Here is a 17,040-nt window from a genome sequence, read left to right as displayed (position 1 = left end):
GAATTGTGTGTGTGGGGGGGTGATAAATCAATAAATTAAATCGTCGTCATCAAGGGGAGCCATGTGGTATAGTTGTTAGAACGCTGGATCTAGGGAGATCTGGGTTCGAATCTCTGTTTGGGCACGAAGGGAGGGTGACCCTAGGTCTGTTGCAATATCCCAGCCGGATCCAGGGAGATCTGGTTTGAATTTCTGTTTGGGCACGAAGGGAGGGTGACCTATTGCAGTATCCCAGCCGGACCCTACTTCACAGGGCTGTTGTGCGAAAGCAAACAGCATAACCTCATGGATGCCGCCCCAAGATCTTTGGAGAAAAAGTGGACTAATATTATTAATAATAATAATAATAATAATAATAAAATTCCTTTGTAGCTTAATAGGGGGGCGTTCTCAACCTTTTTGGGATCCAAGGGGACAGGTTTGGAAATAGAAGAAACAATTGTGGTCACCATATACCCATTTCACAGAAGAAAAACCAGCGGTGCTCAGACCCACACTCCCCAAAAAACCTGGTATAACCCCTGGAAGCCAGTGCAAGCAGATAAAACACAGACAGAAAAAGGATGCAAACTTGCTAACCCCAGATTAAAATACTGGGAGAAGGGGGCCATTTTGGAGACCCCAGTACCAGGGAGTGGGGAGCCAAGCTGCCTCTGTTTCTCTCCAATATGGGGCTAACAGAGAGCTTAGGGGGCCAGACCCTTGGGTGGGCGACAGGTGCCCCTTCCTGGGGTCCAGACTCCTTGGTACCCCAAACCGTTGCCAAGCAATGGGGCTAGTCCAAAGAGAAGCCATTATTTCAACTGTGTGTCCTGCTTCCTCCAGGGAAGCCTGCCTAGGAGTTTGGGGTCCCAGCTGGGGCTACTGGCTCTATTATTATTAATAATAATAATAATAATAATAAATAATAATAATAATAATACCCGGCCCATTTGACAGGGTTTCCCCAGCCACTATGGTCAGCTTCCAACAGGATATTAAAAGCAAGATAAAACACCAAAGATTAAAAACTTCCCTAAACAGGGCTGCCTTCAGATGTCTTCTAAAAGTCTGGTAGTTGTTTATTTCCTTGACATCTGAAGGGAGGGCGTTCCACAGGGCAGGTGCCACCACTGAGAAGGCCCTCTGCCTGGTTCCCTGTAACCTCGCTTCTTGCAGGGAGAATCGCCCTCGGAGCTGGACCTCAGTGTCCGGGCTGAACGATGGGGGTGGAGACGCTCCTTCAGGTATACAGGACTGAGGCCGTTTAGGGCTTTCAAGCTCAGCACCAACACTTTGACTTGTGCTCAGAAACGGACTGGGATCTCTCAGATCTCTCAGAGTTATGTGGTCCTGGCGGCTGCTCCCAGTCCCCAGTCTAGCTGCCGCATTCTGGATTAGTTGCAGTTTCCGGGTCACCTTCAAAGGGAGCCCCACGTAGAGCCCATGGCAGTAGTCCAAGCGGGAAATAACTAGAGCATGCACCACTCTGGCGAGACAGTCTGCAGGCAGGGAGGGTCTCATCCTGCGTACCAGGTAGACAGCTGCCCTGGACACAGAACTGACCTGTGCCTCCATGGATAGATGTGAGTCCAGAATGACCCGCAGGCTGCGCACCTTGTCCTTCAGGGGCAGAGTTGCCCCATTCAGGACCAGGGAGTCCTCCACACCTGCCCGCCTCCTGTCCCCCCAAAACAGTACTTCTGTCTTGTCAGGATTCAACCTCAATCTGTTTTCCGCCATCCATCCTCCAACCGCCTCCAGACACTCACAGAGGACCTTCACCGCCTTCACTGGTTCTGATATAAAGGAGAGGTGTGACTGGCACATCCATTCACCAAATTGAACTTTTTATCGGCAAACTCTGCATTTTGAAAGCTCTTTGTCACCGAGGGGAGTTATTCCTGGTCTCCCGCGCCAGGAATTTATCTTTATTAATTTTCTTTTGGTTCCTGGGCTGAGATTGATGGTGCCCTCCTTATTTTCCACCATTCAAGCCCTCTGTGGCATCTTGGCGGTCATTGCTCCCGTCTCGGCCAAAGCGTCTCACAAAATCCCTAGCTGATATAGTGCAATATATAATCTGACACACCAGAAGCTTCCTGATAACAACATTCCCCTGGGCACACAGCTGAGCTCTGCTCTCTAGCCTTAGTCCTCATTTTCTCACAAAAAAACCCCCGAACTCTGCGTTTTTTAACCTGCAAAACCTTTGCCGTTTCGTATCCTCTTTGGGATCGCCGCACAACAGCCCTCTGAGGTTGGTTCTTAGGCTGGTAGGGCCTGAATTCGACTGAGCTAAATGGGACCTACTTCTGAGCCTTACAGCTGCTGTGGCCATTTTACAGATCTGCAAACCGAGTCCGAGGGACAGTGACTTTCCCAAGGTCTCCCCGCGAGTTAGCAGGCTTGAAAACTCTTAATCCTGGCTATTTGGGGATAGGTTGTGGTTCCTTCCTCAAAAGTGAACGCACTCTGTGCAAGCTCAGAGGCTTGGGTGGGGAACTGGATCTTGCCAGTGGGCTGAATCCAGAGCCGGCTCCCCCTTTTGACTCAAAAGTGCCCACCTGTCAATCACCTGATTTCAGGTGATTCAACTTCAGAGGAAGAATGGGGGGTGCACTTTTAGCGTGCTCTGGGTTCCTCTTTCCCCCCTTTGCAGCCCCGCCTTGAATTAGGGTTGTGGCTGCGAGTTGACTTTACAGGTGGGTGTGGCTGGGGGGGAAAACAGCCTTGCTGGCCAAATTAGGATGCCCAAGGTTTCGTTATTGAATTTTCTTAATTGAGTTTATACACCGCCCTAGACTCGGAGGTCTCAGGCCGGTTCACAGGACAAAATCAAAATATTAAACCCTGGTTTCCCCATGCTTGCCGTAGGTAAATGACTAGGAGATCAGCATTCCCATTACACAGATGGGCAAACTGAGGCGGTCTGTCTGCTTGGGGGGGGGGGGAGGCTTCTAGCTGGGCCTGGGGCTCTCCCTGCTTCCTCACCCCATCAATCATCACTAACTCATCCTCTCCTTTCTCCTCGGACCCTCCAGCGCCGTTCCCCCCGCCTCCGCCCGGCGTCTCCCCCCTCCAGATCATCCCTCAGTCCGTCCGCACCCCGCCCGCCGACAAGGCCAAGAAAATCCCACCCCCCACCATGCCCAAGCCGCGCAAACCAAGTTAGTAAGAGCAGGCCTGGCGAAGCCTCGCTTGCGCCCGTGCTTCCTGGCATGAGATGGCCCGGCAATGGCATGGAACGGGCAGAGCCACCGTTTCCCGACCACCCAGACTCCTGTTTCGTTTGTTTGGTTGCTTGGTTTGTGGGGTAGGGGGAGAAGATTCATACGTTTTCAGCCCTGCGTCCGCAGAGACTGCTAGGCGGTTTGCAAGGTAGTGAAAGAAAAGCCCTTGCAAGACCTCAGCTGCTTTGCCTGCCGGCTATACCAGGCGAGAAAGTCTCCCCATATAAAGAGGAATGTGCTACCCGAAATGTTATTTTTATTTGGGTTACTGTATATTGTTATTTGGGTTGGGTTACTTCAAAGAATAGCAAAAAGTAACAACAAAGTAAATCTGGCAAGAGAAAAAACCAAGAATTAAAGAAAGAGGAGGTTTTTTCCTGCCATATTTGAAATTATATTATGAAGCATCTTGCCTATGTTGGTTAAGGGATTGGATTTTGTTAAAAAATACAGATCTGTTAGATCTGGAAGGATATGAGAAAGCTTCCCCATAACCCTCAAGCAAGGGATCCCCCCCCTTCTCAGCTTTGGGTTCCCAACCCAGCAACTCTGGCAGGCTGACCCCAGTGCCTTCCTTGGGAGTTTTGGGTTCTGCATGGCATCGTGCTGCCCCCAACCAAGCCCTGCCCCGTAGCTGTCCCTTTCCCACGTGCCTGTCGCTTGTGGCATGGACTTGAGGTCGTGCATTTGAGAGATGTGCCTGCACCAAAGGACCGGCATGTTTCACTTTGAGCTGATGTGCCGCCTGCGAGCTGCAGCCTTTCCCCTAAGCGCCTTTGCGGCTTTCCCCTCCTCTGCCAATCTAAGGGGCACCCATCCACCGTGGGATGTGATCCAGGAGAGGCAGTCAAGTACAACATTCATTGAAATGCTAGAGAAGACATGCAAGGGGATGTTTGGTCCAGCCAGTCGAAACTTCCTGTTCCTCCTGGCTGGAGCATCCTTCCTTTTGAATGTGACAGAAGGTGGGCGTGACCTCACCTGTCCTGGTAACAAAAGGATGAGTCACGCAGCACACCTCCCTCTTTTTGACTTCCTTCTTCGTTTGACCAGCTTCTTAGCTAGGACTGCTCTGCTAGCTGTCAGCTAGCAGAAGCACTGGGATTATTCCCCCATACGGGGTAGATCCACATGTACATATTTGTAACCAAGTCTGCCTTCAGGGATCCAACTGTGAACTGATGTGAGTAAACTTCTTTTATCATCTTTGAATAAGATTGTGGCGTCTTTATTCTTTTAAGAGGGATTCAAGGGAACTTAATGATTAGAATAGAATAGAATAGAATAGAATAGAATAGAATAGAATAGAATTTATAATTTATACCCCGCCCATCTGGCTGGGTTTCCCCAGCCACTTTGGGCAGCTTCCAACAAAATATTAAAATACAGTGGTCTGTTAAACATTAAAAGCTTCCCTAAACAAGGCTGCCTTCAGATGTCTTCTAAAAATTTGGTAGTTGTTTTTCTCTTTGACATCTGGTGGGAGGGCATTCCACAGGGCGGGTGCCACTACTGAGAAGGCCCTCTGCCTGGTTCCCTGTAACTTGGCTTTTCGCAGCGAGTGAACCACCAGAAGGCCCTCGGTGCTGGACCTCAGTGTCCAGGCAGAACGATGCGGGTGGAGATGCTCCTTACCAGGAACGTACAATTCAATCTGAGAGGCTCACACGAGCCTGCGACCAGCTATCTGCTGTGCATGTATAAAAGGGGAACGTAAACTCTGCTAAGTAAAGGAACTTGCCAGCACAAGTTAGGAAGGATATGAATAAACAATATATCCTCTCCTGTCACCCTGAACATGCCCACACCCACCCTCTGACTTCCACCAGCCACTGCCAGTGTGGCCAACAATTTGTAAGGTGGGTGGGAGTCCCACAGCACCTCGGGGCGCGGGGAGACCAGGTTGGCTGTTCCTGCACTAAACCATCATTGCTAATTCATTCCCCTCCATCTTCCCCTCCACCCACCCTCAATGTCCTTCTTTCCCCTCTTCCCTACCCGTAAATATCCTTTAAATGTGCTCGCCTGATACAACTGGGGAGAAGGACCCTGAATTTGGTCTAGGGCTCGAGGCCATTGATCTTCCAACTGGCCATTACTGGGTCGTGGCCCCGATTCTGGAGTCGTTGCAGCACGGTCAGCATAAGGGCATGTGATTAAAAAGTTAAGAAATGGGTGCCTGGGTGCATGCTTGGGTTCCAGGTGAGTCCTGGATCGGAAAAAGATGGAAGATTACAAAATAAGGCACAAGAGAAGGTGGTCTAAGCGGTTGTGATTCCCTGCAAAGGGGGTTTTCCTGGGAATAATAAGGACATTAAAAGAGACTGCTGGGTCAGGCCACTGGTCCACATAGTCCAATATGCTGTTCTCACAGTGGTCAACCAGATGTCCTCTTTTAAAGCCCTCCAAATTGGTGGCCATCGCCGTCTCCTGTGGCAGGGAGTCCTACAGTTTAACCTTAACCTCCCAGCATTTAGCTTCACTGGATGTCTGTGAGTTCTGACGTTATGAGAGAGGAAGGAAACCTTTTCTTGCTTCCACGATCTCCATGTTTATTTTTACGCACCTCCGTGGTGCCCCCAATTACTTGCCTTGTTCCTAAGCTGATCAATCAATCTCTATTACGGTCCTGAGACCCAACAAATCGTTACAAAGCAATGCACAATTCAGACAGCCTACCTCCAGGTTAAACAAGCATTTTGTTCAGACTTAAAGATAGGGATAATTGGTTCTTGCAACCACAACTTCGCCACTGCTATTGTTCTGGCGTTTGTCCGGTCTTCCAATAGGAACCTGACATAATGAGCCTCTGATTTTCCCGGGAAAGGTACCAGCAAGGGTAATATCAGTTCAGCCCTGGCTTGCTCGCATTTCGCACAGTGCAGCAAAATATGTCTTATGGAATCGATGTCTTGAGCACACGAGCAAAGTCTGTCCTGGCAGGGAACTCCTCTCAACCTGCCATCCAACACTGCAGAAGGAAAGACGTTTAGTCTGGCTTTGGTGAAAAACCTTCGATAATTTGGTACCGTCAGGTTTTTAATGTAAGATGTTAACTTAAAGACATGCCCATATTGTACTCCTACTGCCAGCGGACTACAGACTGCGTGTGATTGAGATCGCAAGTCACTGTGTGTATTATCCCATCATCTTTGCTTTAACGTCTTTAAGGCGCCTTCATAACCCAGGTAATACATTTGGGGGGGGGGGGGTGACAGACCAATAGAGGTGGCTTTTCTATCCATGGTTTTCTGCCATTTCAAGCCAAAACGTCCCATACGCTGCAACCCTTCTCCAATTGTTGCATCCCATTGATCATTTGAACTGCCCCTTTCTGGACCGAAACGGCTTGGTGTTTTTTTTTAATAAAAAAATTCCTTCCAGTAGCACCTTAAAGACCAACTGAGTTAGTTCTAGGTATGAGCTTTCGTGTGCATGCACACTTCTTCAGATACACTGAAACAGAAGTCACCGGACCTTTCTATATAGTGAGAAGGTGGGGAGGGGTATTACTCAGAAGGGTGGTGGGAATGGGTGATTGGCAGATAGCTGCGATGAGCCTGTTGACGACTCTTAACGACTGCAATAGGTCTAACAGGAAAAAGCAAGGGGTGAGAAGGTGAAAAATGGCTTTGTCATGTATAATGAGATAAGAATCCAATGTCTTTATTCAAACCAGGTCTCTCCATAGTTTTAAGTTTGGTGATAAGTTGCAATTCAGCAGCTTCTCTTTCCAGTCTATTTCTGAAATTCCTTTGTAATAGAACAGCTACTTTGAGATCTTGTATAGAATGTCCTGGGAGATTGAAGTGTTCTCCTACTGGTTTTTCTGTCTTGTGGTTCCTGATGTCGGATTTATGTCCGTTTATTCTTTGGCGTAAGGTCTGGCCTGTTTGTCCAATATAGAGAGCTGAAGGACACTGTTGGCATTTTATGGCATACACAATGTTAGACGATGAGCAATTAAATAGTCCCGAGATGGTATGTGTGATGTTGTTGGGGCCAGTAATGGTGTTGTCCGGGTGTATGTGGCAGCAAAGTAGGAGAACACTTCAATCTCCCAGGACATTCTATACAAGATCTCAAAGTAGCTGTTCTATTACAAAGGAATTTCAGAAATAGACTGGAAAGAGAAGCTGCTGAATTGCAACTTATCACCAAACTTAAAACTATGGAGAGACCTGGTTTGAATAAAGACATTGGATTCTTATCTCATTATACATGACAAAGCCATTTTTCACCTTCTCACCCCTTGCTTTTTCCTGTTAGACCTATTGCAGTCGTTAAGAGTCGTCAACAGGCTCATCGCAGCTATCTGCCAATCACCCATTCCCACCACCCTTCTGAGTAATACCCCTCCCCACCTTCTCACTATATAGAAAGGTCCGGTGACTTCTGTTTCAGTGTATCTGAAGAAGTGTGCATGCACACGAAAGCTCATACCTAGAACTAACTCAGTTGGTCTTTAAGGTGCTACTGGAAGGAATTTTTTTATTTTGTTTTGACCATGGCAGACCAACACGGCTACCTATCTGTTTTTTTTTAGTTTTGCTTGCAAAAGTGGGTCAGTGATGATCCCACGGAGCTGTGAGCAGCTGACATAGGGTACCCTTTGTGACTTACGCAGTTTTAAGCAAAAGGTAGAAAGGGAAGCCCACGCCCGATGCCTGAGAAACTCCAGCTAGAGCCATCTAAATAATAATAATAATAATAATAATAATAATAATAATAATAATAATAATTTATCTGTACCCCACCCATCTGGCTGGGTTTCCCCAGCCACTCTGGGCAGTTTCCAACAAAAATTAAAAATACATCAAGATGTCACACATTAAAAACTTCCCTGATGTTTTCTAAATGTCAGGTAGTTGTTTATCTCTCTGACATCTGATGGGAGGGCATTCCACAGGGCGGGTGCCACCACCGAGAAGGCCCTCTGCCTGGTTCCCTGTACTTTGCTTCTCTCAGGGAGGGAACCGCCAGAAGGCCCTCGGAGCTGGACCTCAGTATCTGGGCTGAACGATGGGGGTGGAGACACTCCTTCAGGTATACTGGACCAAGGCCGTTTAGGGCTTTCAAGGTCAGCACCAACACTTTGAATTGTGCTCGGAAACGTACTGGGAGCCAATGCACATCTTTCAAGACACGTGTTATGTGGTCTCGGCAGCCGCTCCCAGTCACCAGTCTGGCTGCTGCATTCTGGATTAGTTGTAGTTTCCGGGTCACCTTCAAAGGTAGCCCCACGTAGAGCGCAGTAGTCCAAGCAAGAGAAACCAGAGCATGCATCACTCTGGCAGTCTAGCTGCTGCATTCTGAAAAGGGGTTCCCTTTTTCGGAGGGACTAGCTGGTGCTTCAATCAGGCTGGATCTCCTCCGGTGCTGCCCCTTCTGCTTGTCTTGCTCGCGAGGCGCTGCATGGAGGGTCTCTTTCGAGCTGACCCGGCCCCGGGTGTGCAATGTCTGTTTGGGTGGCCCCTTACCCATAGCACCTGGGCGTCGTCGCAGTGCTTGGCTGGCCCCGGGTACCTTGGCAACATTTTGTGTGTGGCGGGCGTGTGGCGCTCGTTGCGGGCCCTGCCTGCCGGATCCCAGCCTTCTCCGAAGAGTGTGGCTGCGGATCTGACGAAGCCAGGAGCGTGGAGAGTGAACTGTGTGGCCTGATCCTGCTAACCTGCGCCTTTTCTCTCCTCCTCTGCAGCGTGCAGCCCCAACGCCTGCCGGGCTATGGGTCGTGGGCTCCAGCCCAAGGGGGTGCGAGTGAAGGAGGTGGCTGATTTCAAGGTGTACACTAAAGGCGCTGGCACCGGGGAGCTGAAAGTCGTGGTCAAGGGACCAAGTAAGTGCTGGGAAATATATAAAAGGATGTCACATAGAGGAGGGAGAAAGGTTGTTTTCTGCCGCTCCAGAGAAGCGGACACGGAGCAATGGCTCCAAACTACAAGAAAGAAGATTCCACCTAAACATTAGGAAGAACTTCCTGACAGTAAGAGCTGTTTGACAGTGGAATTTGCTGCCCAGGAGTGTGGTGGAGTCTCCTTCTTTGGAGGTCTTTAAGCAGAGGCTTGACAACCATATGTCAGGAGTGCTCTGATGGTGTTTCCTGCTTGGCAGGGGGTTGGACTCTATGGCCCTTGGGGTCTCTTCCAACTCTATGATTCTATGAAATCCGCCCCAATCGAGGCCGGCGCTACCCTTTCTTTTCAGATTACCGTATTTTCACTCCATAAGACACACCTGACCATAAGACGCACCTAGTTTTTAGAGGAGGAAAACAAGAAAAAAAAATATTCTGAACGAAACAGCGGCTGTATGATTTTTGTGGTTCATGCTGTGGCCACAGACATGTGATTTGATGGCGAGTTTGGGGTAGCCCAGTGCAAAAATCCTGAGAATCCATGTGGATCCGTGCTTTCTAACCATGTTTTTGCGCCGTTGCGGCCCCACGAAACAGTGGATGTGTGATTTTTTTTGGTGCAGGCTGTAGCCATGGACATGCTATGTGATCTGATGGTGAACTTGGGGTGACCCAATGCAAAAATCCTGAGGATCCATGTGGATCCGTGATTTGTAACCACGTTTTAAGTGGGGAGGGAAGGAAAAACACTGAAGGGACAAGGAGCACGAGAGGGGTGTGTGGAGAAGGAGCTTTTCAGCGAGGTGAGCGGGGAGGAGGGAGGGAAAGACAGCACACTCGCTTTAAAGCAGCCAACCAGACAGGAGCCGCTTACACCCATGTAAGCGGCTCCTTTGCCGCTTTGCTGTTTCAAAGCCACGGAGGAGGGAAGGAAGGGGAACCATGGATCCTCTGCTCGCAACTGCAGCAGGATCCCCCCCGCCATCCGCAGGCATTCGCTCCATAACATGCACAGACATTTCCCCTTACTTTTTAGGAAGAAAAAAGTGCGTCTTATGGAGCGAAAAATACGGAAATTTATTTGATTTTTACATATTAACATGTACAGTGGACGCTCGGGTTGCAAATGTGATCCAATCGAGCCAACCAATCGCTCGATTGGCTGGGCACTTTGTATATGCCCAGGTTCCTGTGTCCCTGCCATTCACATCTTTGCTCCCACCCCTTTTTTGCAGAAGGCACTGAGGAGCCGGTGAAGGTTCGGGACATTGGCGACGGGGTGTACGAATGCGACTACTACCCGACTGTCCCCGGGAAATACGTGGTGTCCATCACATGGGGCGGCTATGCCATCCCACGAAGGTAAGAAAAACGCCGTGTGGGGCAGGGCACGATCCTGCGCATGCAGAAACGATGCCCGAGGCGAGCGGAATTTACACTCTTGAGAATCCCGGCTGCCTTTCTTTCTCAAAGCAAGCTTCTAATCCTCATCAATGTGAAAATATTTGGCTGATTAATATTCCGCAGCCTGATTAGTACTATAGTACTATAATGTGTTTGCTTAGGGTTATGGTTTGGTTGCTTCTGTTCTAGCTATTTATTTGTGCTTTATTTTGTTTTTTTATCTTGTGACTCACCCTGAGATGATCTTCTTCTTCTTCTTCTTCTTCTTCTTCTTCTTCTTCTTCTTCTTCTTCTTCTTCTTCTTCTTCTTCTTCTTGATACAGCAAGAAAAGAAAAAAGTGAAAACACAAATACAAAATTACACACAGGAATAACAATAGATACTGAATTTTCTTAACAAACAGTGAGACATAAATTGGTCTTAACACTAAAGACCAAACCTCCTGTCTGTTCCATATTTCGATTTCATATAACTTACTGCCAGTACACACTTTATCATTATTAAACTTTTTCTTAATATATCTTAATTCTTATATCTGCCTTTCAACTATTACTGAAGTTCCTCGAATGGTGCAACAGAGTTTAAACTACTATATTTATATTTCAAATATTCTTTGAAAACTTCCCATTTTGAAACAAATTCCTGAGATCTTTCGATGAAGGGCAGTGCACAACAACAACAACATTTCCTTGAAAAGGGAAATGTCTAGTGAAATCCTCTTAGCCAGGAGGACTAGATGATGCTCAACTCTACAATTCTATGAATTCTGCAAAATGAGAAAAATCTTTCCACGTGTTTTTATGGAACAAGACTCGATTTGAGTTTGCTTTAGGGCACCAGTGAGTTCTAGGCTGGCTGGTTCCAGCTTGCAAGACTGACTCCCAATCCTGGTGTGGCATGGACTTTTAAAATTATTATTATTCAACATTAATACATACATATTATGAATATACAAACAGACATACATTTCATGTAATCCTTAAAAATATTCATACATACCTACATCAATCCCACACATATTTCCTTTTTCCACCACCTTCTCTCACTCCTCACCCCTTGTGTTAGACTTCCAATCTACTCAATTGCAATTTCTTTCCATTTCTATTATTTCTTTCACACACTTTTAAACCAACTTTCTACTTCTTTTTCTATTACACATTGTTATCCATCTTATTTAGTACAGTGGTGCCTCGCAAGACGAAATTAATTCGTTCCGCGAGTCTCTTCGTCTAGCGGCTTTTTCGTCTTGTGAAGCATGGCTATTAGCGGCTTAGCGGATTAGAAAAAGGGGAAAAAAGGGGAAAAAACTCGCAAGAACTCGCAAGACGTTTTCGTCTTGTGAAGCAAGCCCATAGGGAAATTCGTCTTGCGAAGCACCTCAAAAACGGAAAACTCTTTCATCTAGCGAGTTTTTCGTCTTGCGAGGCATTCGTCTTGCAGGGCACCACTGTATTTCAGTATTTATAACAGAACTTGTTTACTCTAATAGGAGTTCTGATTTTTCAATATAATATTGCAAACACCTTCCAATCCTTGTCTGTCTTCTCTTTTGAGATCCTTCTGATTTCTCCCATTGTTTTGGATATATTGTAATACTCCAATAATTTGGCAAACTACTACTCTGTTTTTGTCGGTATAATACCACTTTTCCAATTTTTCACAATCAGTAGCCTTGCGGTTACTGTTGCGTATAAATATAATGTTTTGTCCTCTTCCTTTAGACTTCCTGGCACTATTCCCAATAGAAAACCTTCTGATCTTTTCCTAGATGAATATCTAAACATTTTTTTCATTTCATTATATATTGTGTCCCAAAATTGTTTGATGTTTAAACAGTTCCACCATATATGCCTCATAGTACCTTTTTCTGTGCTGCATCGCCATGGCATGGACTTAACTGTTTTTCTCCCCCCCCCCACCCCAGTCCCTTTGAGGTGCTGGTGGGCCCAGAGGCCGGAGTGCAGAAGGTCAGGGCCTGGGGCCCTGGCTTGGAGACTGGCGTGGTGGGCAAGTCGGCAGATTTCGTTGTCGAGGCAATTGGCACAGAAGTGGGCACCCTTGGTAAGTCACAGCAGGGGCAAGGTGGCTTGGGGTGGAGGCGGGGGGGGGGGGCATTTCTCAGTTTTGGAGCCACCACTGTGAAACACCAGTGAAGCAAAATCTAGTAATTTTCAGGAGCGCTCAGGCTTTTTTGGTTGCTTAATTTGGGATGAAACATTTCTTTTTAATTCTTTTTTTTTACCAACAACCAAAACACAAACAGTGAAAACCCTGTGATCCCTGTATCAGGCGGCTGATACATTGGGTGTACATAATCATTAATAACATATTCAAAACAAAATAAAAAATTTCCTTCCAGTAGCACCTTAAAGACCAACTTAGTTAGTTCTTGGTATGAGCTTTCGTGTGCATGCACACTTCTTCAGATACCAAGTATCTGTAACATATTCAAAGCAACCATATGTACAATTCTCTGTACCTTAGTTCTAGGTATGAGCTTTCGTGTGCATGCTCACTTCTTCAGATACCTGCACACTTCTTCAGGTACATGCACACTTCTTCAGGTATCTGAAGAAGTGTGCATGCACACGAAAGCTCATACCTAGAACTAACTTAGTTGGTCTTTAAGGTGCTACTGGAAGGAAATCTTTTATTTTGTTTTGACTATGGCAGACCAACACGGCTACCTATCTGTCTCTGTACCTTAACACTCCTCTCTCCACAAGGGAGGATTAAATTTAACATTTTAATTGCCCCCAAATTGTTCAAACCTGCCCAAATAATTCAATAGCTTCTCAAACCAATCCTCCTCCTTCTCACTGACCTTAAACCCTTTCATTTTATGTATCTTCATAGTTAGATATTCTAAGATTATAATATTTTTCTATTTCCCCCTCCATTGGTTCACCCCTAGCTCTTCTGCATTTTTCCAGTTTGTGATGAAACATTGACGTTATCTGCAACACCCGATTGCTTGGGGTTTAGAATCTGATGCTTTATCACAACTTGCAAGCTCAAGCGGTGCATACGGATGGAAATTGGGGAAACAATGACTGCAAAACAACTTTTTCTTATTCAGGACGCATAAAAGGAAGCCAAAGGGCATGTTTAATCTATGGAACTCCCTTCCACAAGGGGGAAGCAAGGGCCACCAACTTGGCTGGCTTTAAAAGGGGATTAGATGCATTTATGTAGGAGAGAGCTATCGATGGTTGCTAGCCAGGATGACTATGCTCTAGATGTACATTTCCAAAATATAAGATAAAAAGCAAATAAAATAAAACCTACCTCCAGCAACGGTGTTTTGTGTTGTGTAGGTTCCTATGATGTAAGTCATGGGCCCCGCCTGCTAGCCTGCTCCCTAAAATATCACTGCTTTGCTCCTTTCTATATCTAGGGTGCTTACATTCTGCTATTTATCATTATTAGTAGTTTGCATCATATATTTACACCTATTATTATTTCATGTTATAGCAATTTTCTAGAGACTAGATTATGAGTCTTTGTAAACTGTGTTTCTAAAGGAACTTTTGTTATCGCCAAATGCCCATGTGTTTGCATTATTAAGTTCGTTATCAATAAAAAATCATTTTAAGTTAGAGCTTAATAATTATTTCACTATTAATATACTTCTTAATTGTATTTCAGTTCAACAATTAATTTGATAATATACATATTTCGTTATGCGCAAATGGCTTGAGATACCTATTAGGTCCATAAATTACCATATAGCATATATTCAACACAAAAAAAAACAGTGACCATCTGTTGTTGGCAAAGGACAGCTGGACATAGAAAGGGCCCCATGACCTTCAGGAGCTGAGGGCCTCATCAGACCTAAATCCGGCCCTGATCTGCAGCAGCAAAACTGGACATCTTCATCTGCCCCATCTGCATAAAACATGTCTCTCCTGTATCGGTCTCTGCAGCCACAACAGGCACTGTAACTCTTTAATGGCTTGTCCATAAATTACCATAAAGGTCCATAAATTACCATACACAGTAGCATATATTCAACACAAAAAACAGCGACCATTTGTTGTTGGCAAAGGACAGCTAGACATAGAAAGGGCCTTCAGGAGCTTAGGGCCTCATCAAACCGAAATCCGGCCCTGGCTGTGGGATGTTAGTTTCAATTTTTCTTTTCGGTGTGCTACAGTGATGTGGGTTGTGGACAGTCCAGGAAACCATGGCTTGGTGATCTGCTCTCAGCCTAACCTGCCCTCTCTCTCTCCTTCCCTGCAGGCTTCTCCATTGAGGGTCCCTCTCAGGCCAAGATCGAATGCGACGACAAGGGCGACGGCTCTTGCGATGTCCGCTACTGGCCGACCGAGCCGGGCGAGTACGCCGTGCACGTGATCTGCGACGACGAGGACATCAAGGACAGCCCCTTCATCGCTCACATCTTGCCTGCCACCAACGAGTACTTCCCGGAGAAGGTAGGCACTCCCCAGCCGGGCCACTCAGAGGTAACCTGCCTCGCCCGGCCACCGTCCGTGCCAATCGCTATCACCTTCTTTGGTTCCCTGCGAGATTCCTTGTGGATCAGAACCTGGATGGAAGGGGTAATCAGAAGAGCCTTCTTCCGCCCTCCCCAGTCCAGCTTCCTGATCTCATAGTAGCCAAATCAGGATTCGAACACAAGACCCCCCTGCCGTCCTGCGCTTTCCAGCAACTGGTACTCAAAATCATTTACTGCAACCTTCTGCAGGAGGTGCAGATGCCTGATGGGTGTCCAACAGCGCCCTGAAGTTGCTCCCGCCTCCCCTAACTCCCTTCTCTGCCTCTTTGCACCAGGTAAAAGCTTTCGGTCCGGGGCTGGAGCCGGTCGGCTGCATTGTGAACAAGCCGGCAGAGTTCACTATCGATGCCAGAGGGGCAGGGAAAGCAGAACTCAAGATCTACGCCCAGGTAAGTGGCAAGCCAGGTGTGCTGACTCCTCCTCTGTGTTTTTTGCAAAGCTGGTTGCTCTGGGATGCTATTTCCTGAACCGACTTTGGTCCCTGACTCCCAGCATAATTGGAATTGTTAGTAGAAGTGGATGGTAAATTAAAGCTGAAAACATTTGAAGAGTTGACAGGGAAATTAACTGACTGGTTGCAGTATCACCAGTTGCAAGATGTGTTTAGAGAGGATGTTAAAAGTAATGGATTTCCAAGTAGTAAATCAAAAATTGAGGCAGAATTGCTGAGCAGTAAAAGAAAAATACTGTCAAAAATGTATAAGATATTATAAGAGTAGAATCCAAAGGACGAAGAGGTACAAAGTGTTATGATAAGATGGGCTCAGGATTTGGGACACAATATTGATTTCGAAAGGTGGGAAAAAATGTGGACGACTTCCAGCATAATTTCTTTTCTTTCTTCAATTTTATTTTCAAAGTTTCAAAAAGAAAACAATTTTTGCGCACACACACACACTTTTTTTTTTACATTAAGCCATCATTCATATCAGTACCTTTATGGGGTTCCCTGAAACTCCAAACTTCACCCCACCACTTGGCTTTCAAAATTTATCTTCCTTTTTTAAAATGCATCTAATAACCTTTATCTAAAATTATCACACTTCAGTTTTATCCTTTATCATTTTAAAGCACGAGTGCTGTATCGACCCTGCAAACGTTTTTAAACGTTTTAAACGTTTGCAGCGTTCTTTAATATATTCTATAAAATCATGCCATTCATTGTTGAACTTAAGGGACGTGGGTGGCGCTGTGGGTTAAACCACAGAGCCTAGGACTTGCCTATCAGAAGGTCGGTGGTTCGAATCCCCACGACGGGGTGAGCTCCCGTTGCTCGGTCCCTGCTCCTGCCAACCTAGCAGTTCGAAAGCACGTCCAAGTGCAAGTAGATAAATAGGTACCGCTCTGGCGGGAAGGTAAACGGTGTTTCCGTGCGCTGCTCTGGTTCGCCAGAAGCGGCTTAGTCATGCTGGCCACATGACCTGGAAAAACTGTCTGCGGACAAACACCGGCTCCCTTGGCCAGTAAAGTGAAATGAGCGCCGCAACCCCAGAGTCGGTCACGATGGAACCTAACGGCCAGGGGTCCCTTGCTTTGGTTAGCCTTGCCATTTCCACATATGAGACTTCCAGAGACATTTCTTGGCCACTCCAGAGGGTGGCAGAGAGAGAGAACCTGGCAGCCTGCTGTTTACACAAGACGCCTTTTCTTTCCAGGATGCAGAAGGCGTCCCCATTGACATCAAAATCAAGGACAACGGCGACGGCACTTTCTCCTGCGTCTACATCCCCACCAAGGCTATCAAGCACACCATTATCATCAGCTGGGGAGGAGTCAATGTTCCCAAGAGCCCCTTCCGGGTGAGTCTGGGGTTCGGCAGAGAATTGTTGGAAGGGACCCAGGGGTCATCTAGTCCAACCCCGCTTTGCAACGCAGGAATCGCAGCTCAAGAACCCCTGGAAAGTGATTGTGCTTAAAAACTTCCAGGGAGGGAGATTCCAGCACCTCTCAAGGAAGACCACGGTCGGGAAGCGCTTACGGCCAGAAAGTTCTTCCTTAATGCTTAGCTGGAATCTCCTTCCTTGCAACTTGAAGCCTCGGGTTCGAG

The 17,040-nt window shown here is 46.7% G+C and overlaps 1 protein-coding gene across 6 annotated transcripts in view; it reads left to right on the top strand.

Annotated features, from left to right (window-relative positions):
• Nucleotides 1-17,040, top strand: part of FLNC (filamin C) — a 130,553-nt gene that overhangs the window by 52,194 nt on the left and 61,319 nt on the right. For 3 of the 6 annotated variants that reach the window (XM_081879568.1, XM_081879564.1, XM_081879565.1), the window contains exons 9-15: nt 3,024-3,149; nt 8,911-9,048; nt 10,302-10,428; nt 12,396-12,532; nt 14,717-14,910; nt 15,269-15,382; nt 16,649-16,792. In XM_081879568.1, coding sequence (XP_081735694.1) covers nt 3,024-3,149; nt 8,911-9,048; nt 10,302-10,428; nt 12,396-12,532; nt 14,717-14,910; nt 15,269-15,382; nt 16,649-16,792 — 980 coding nt within the window. The remainder of the gene's footprint in view (nt 1-3,023; nt 3,150-8,910; nt 9,049-10,301; nt 10,429-12,395; nt 12,533-14,716; nt 14,911-15,268; nt 15,383-16,648; nt 16,793-17,040) is intronic. The other 3 variants (XM_081879569.1, XM_081879567.1, XM_081879566.1) reach the window with 1 other exon arrangement.

The sequence above is a fragment of the Podarcis erhardii genome, assembly GCF_964252035.2.
Source record: "Podarcis erhardii genome assembly, chromosome: 10".
In the NCBI taxonomy this organism is placed as follows: Eukaryota; Metazoa; Chordata; class Lepidosauria; order Squamata; family Lacertidae; genus Podarcis; species Podarcis erhardii.
This window is presented reverse-complemented; position numbering and strand designations above follow the sequence as displayed.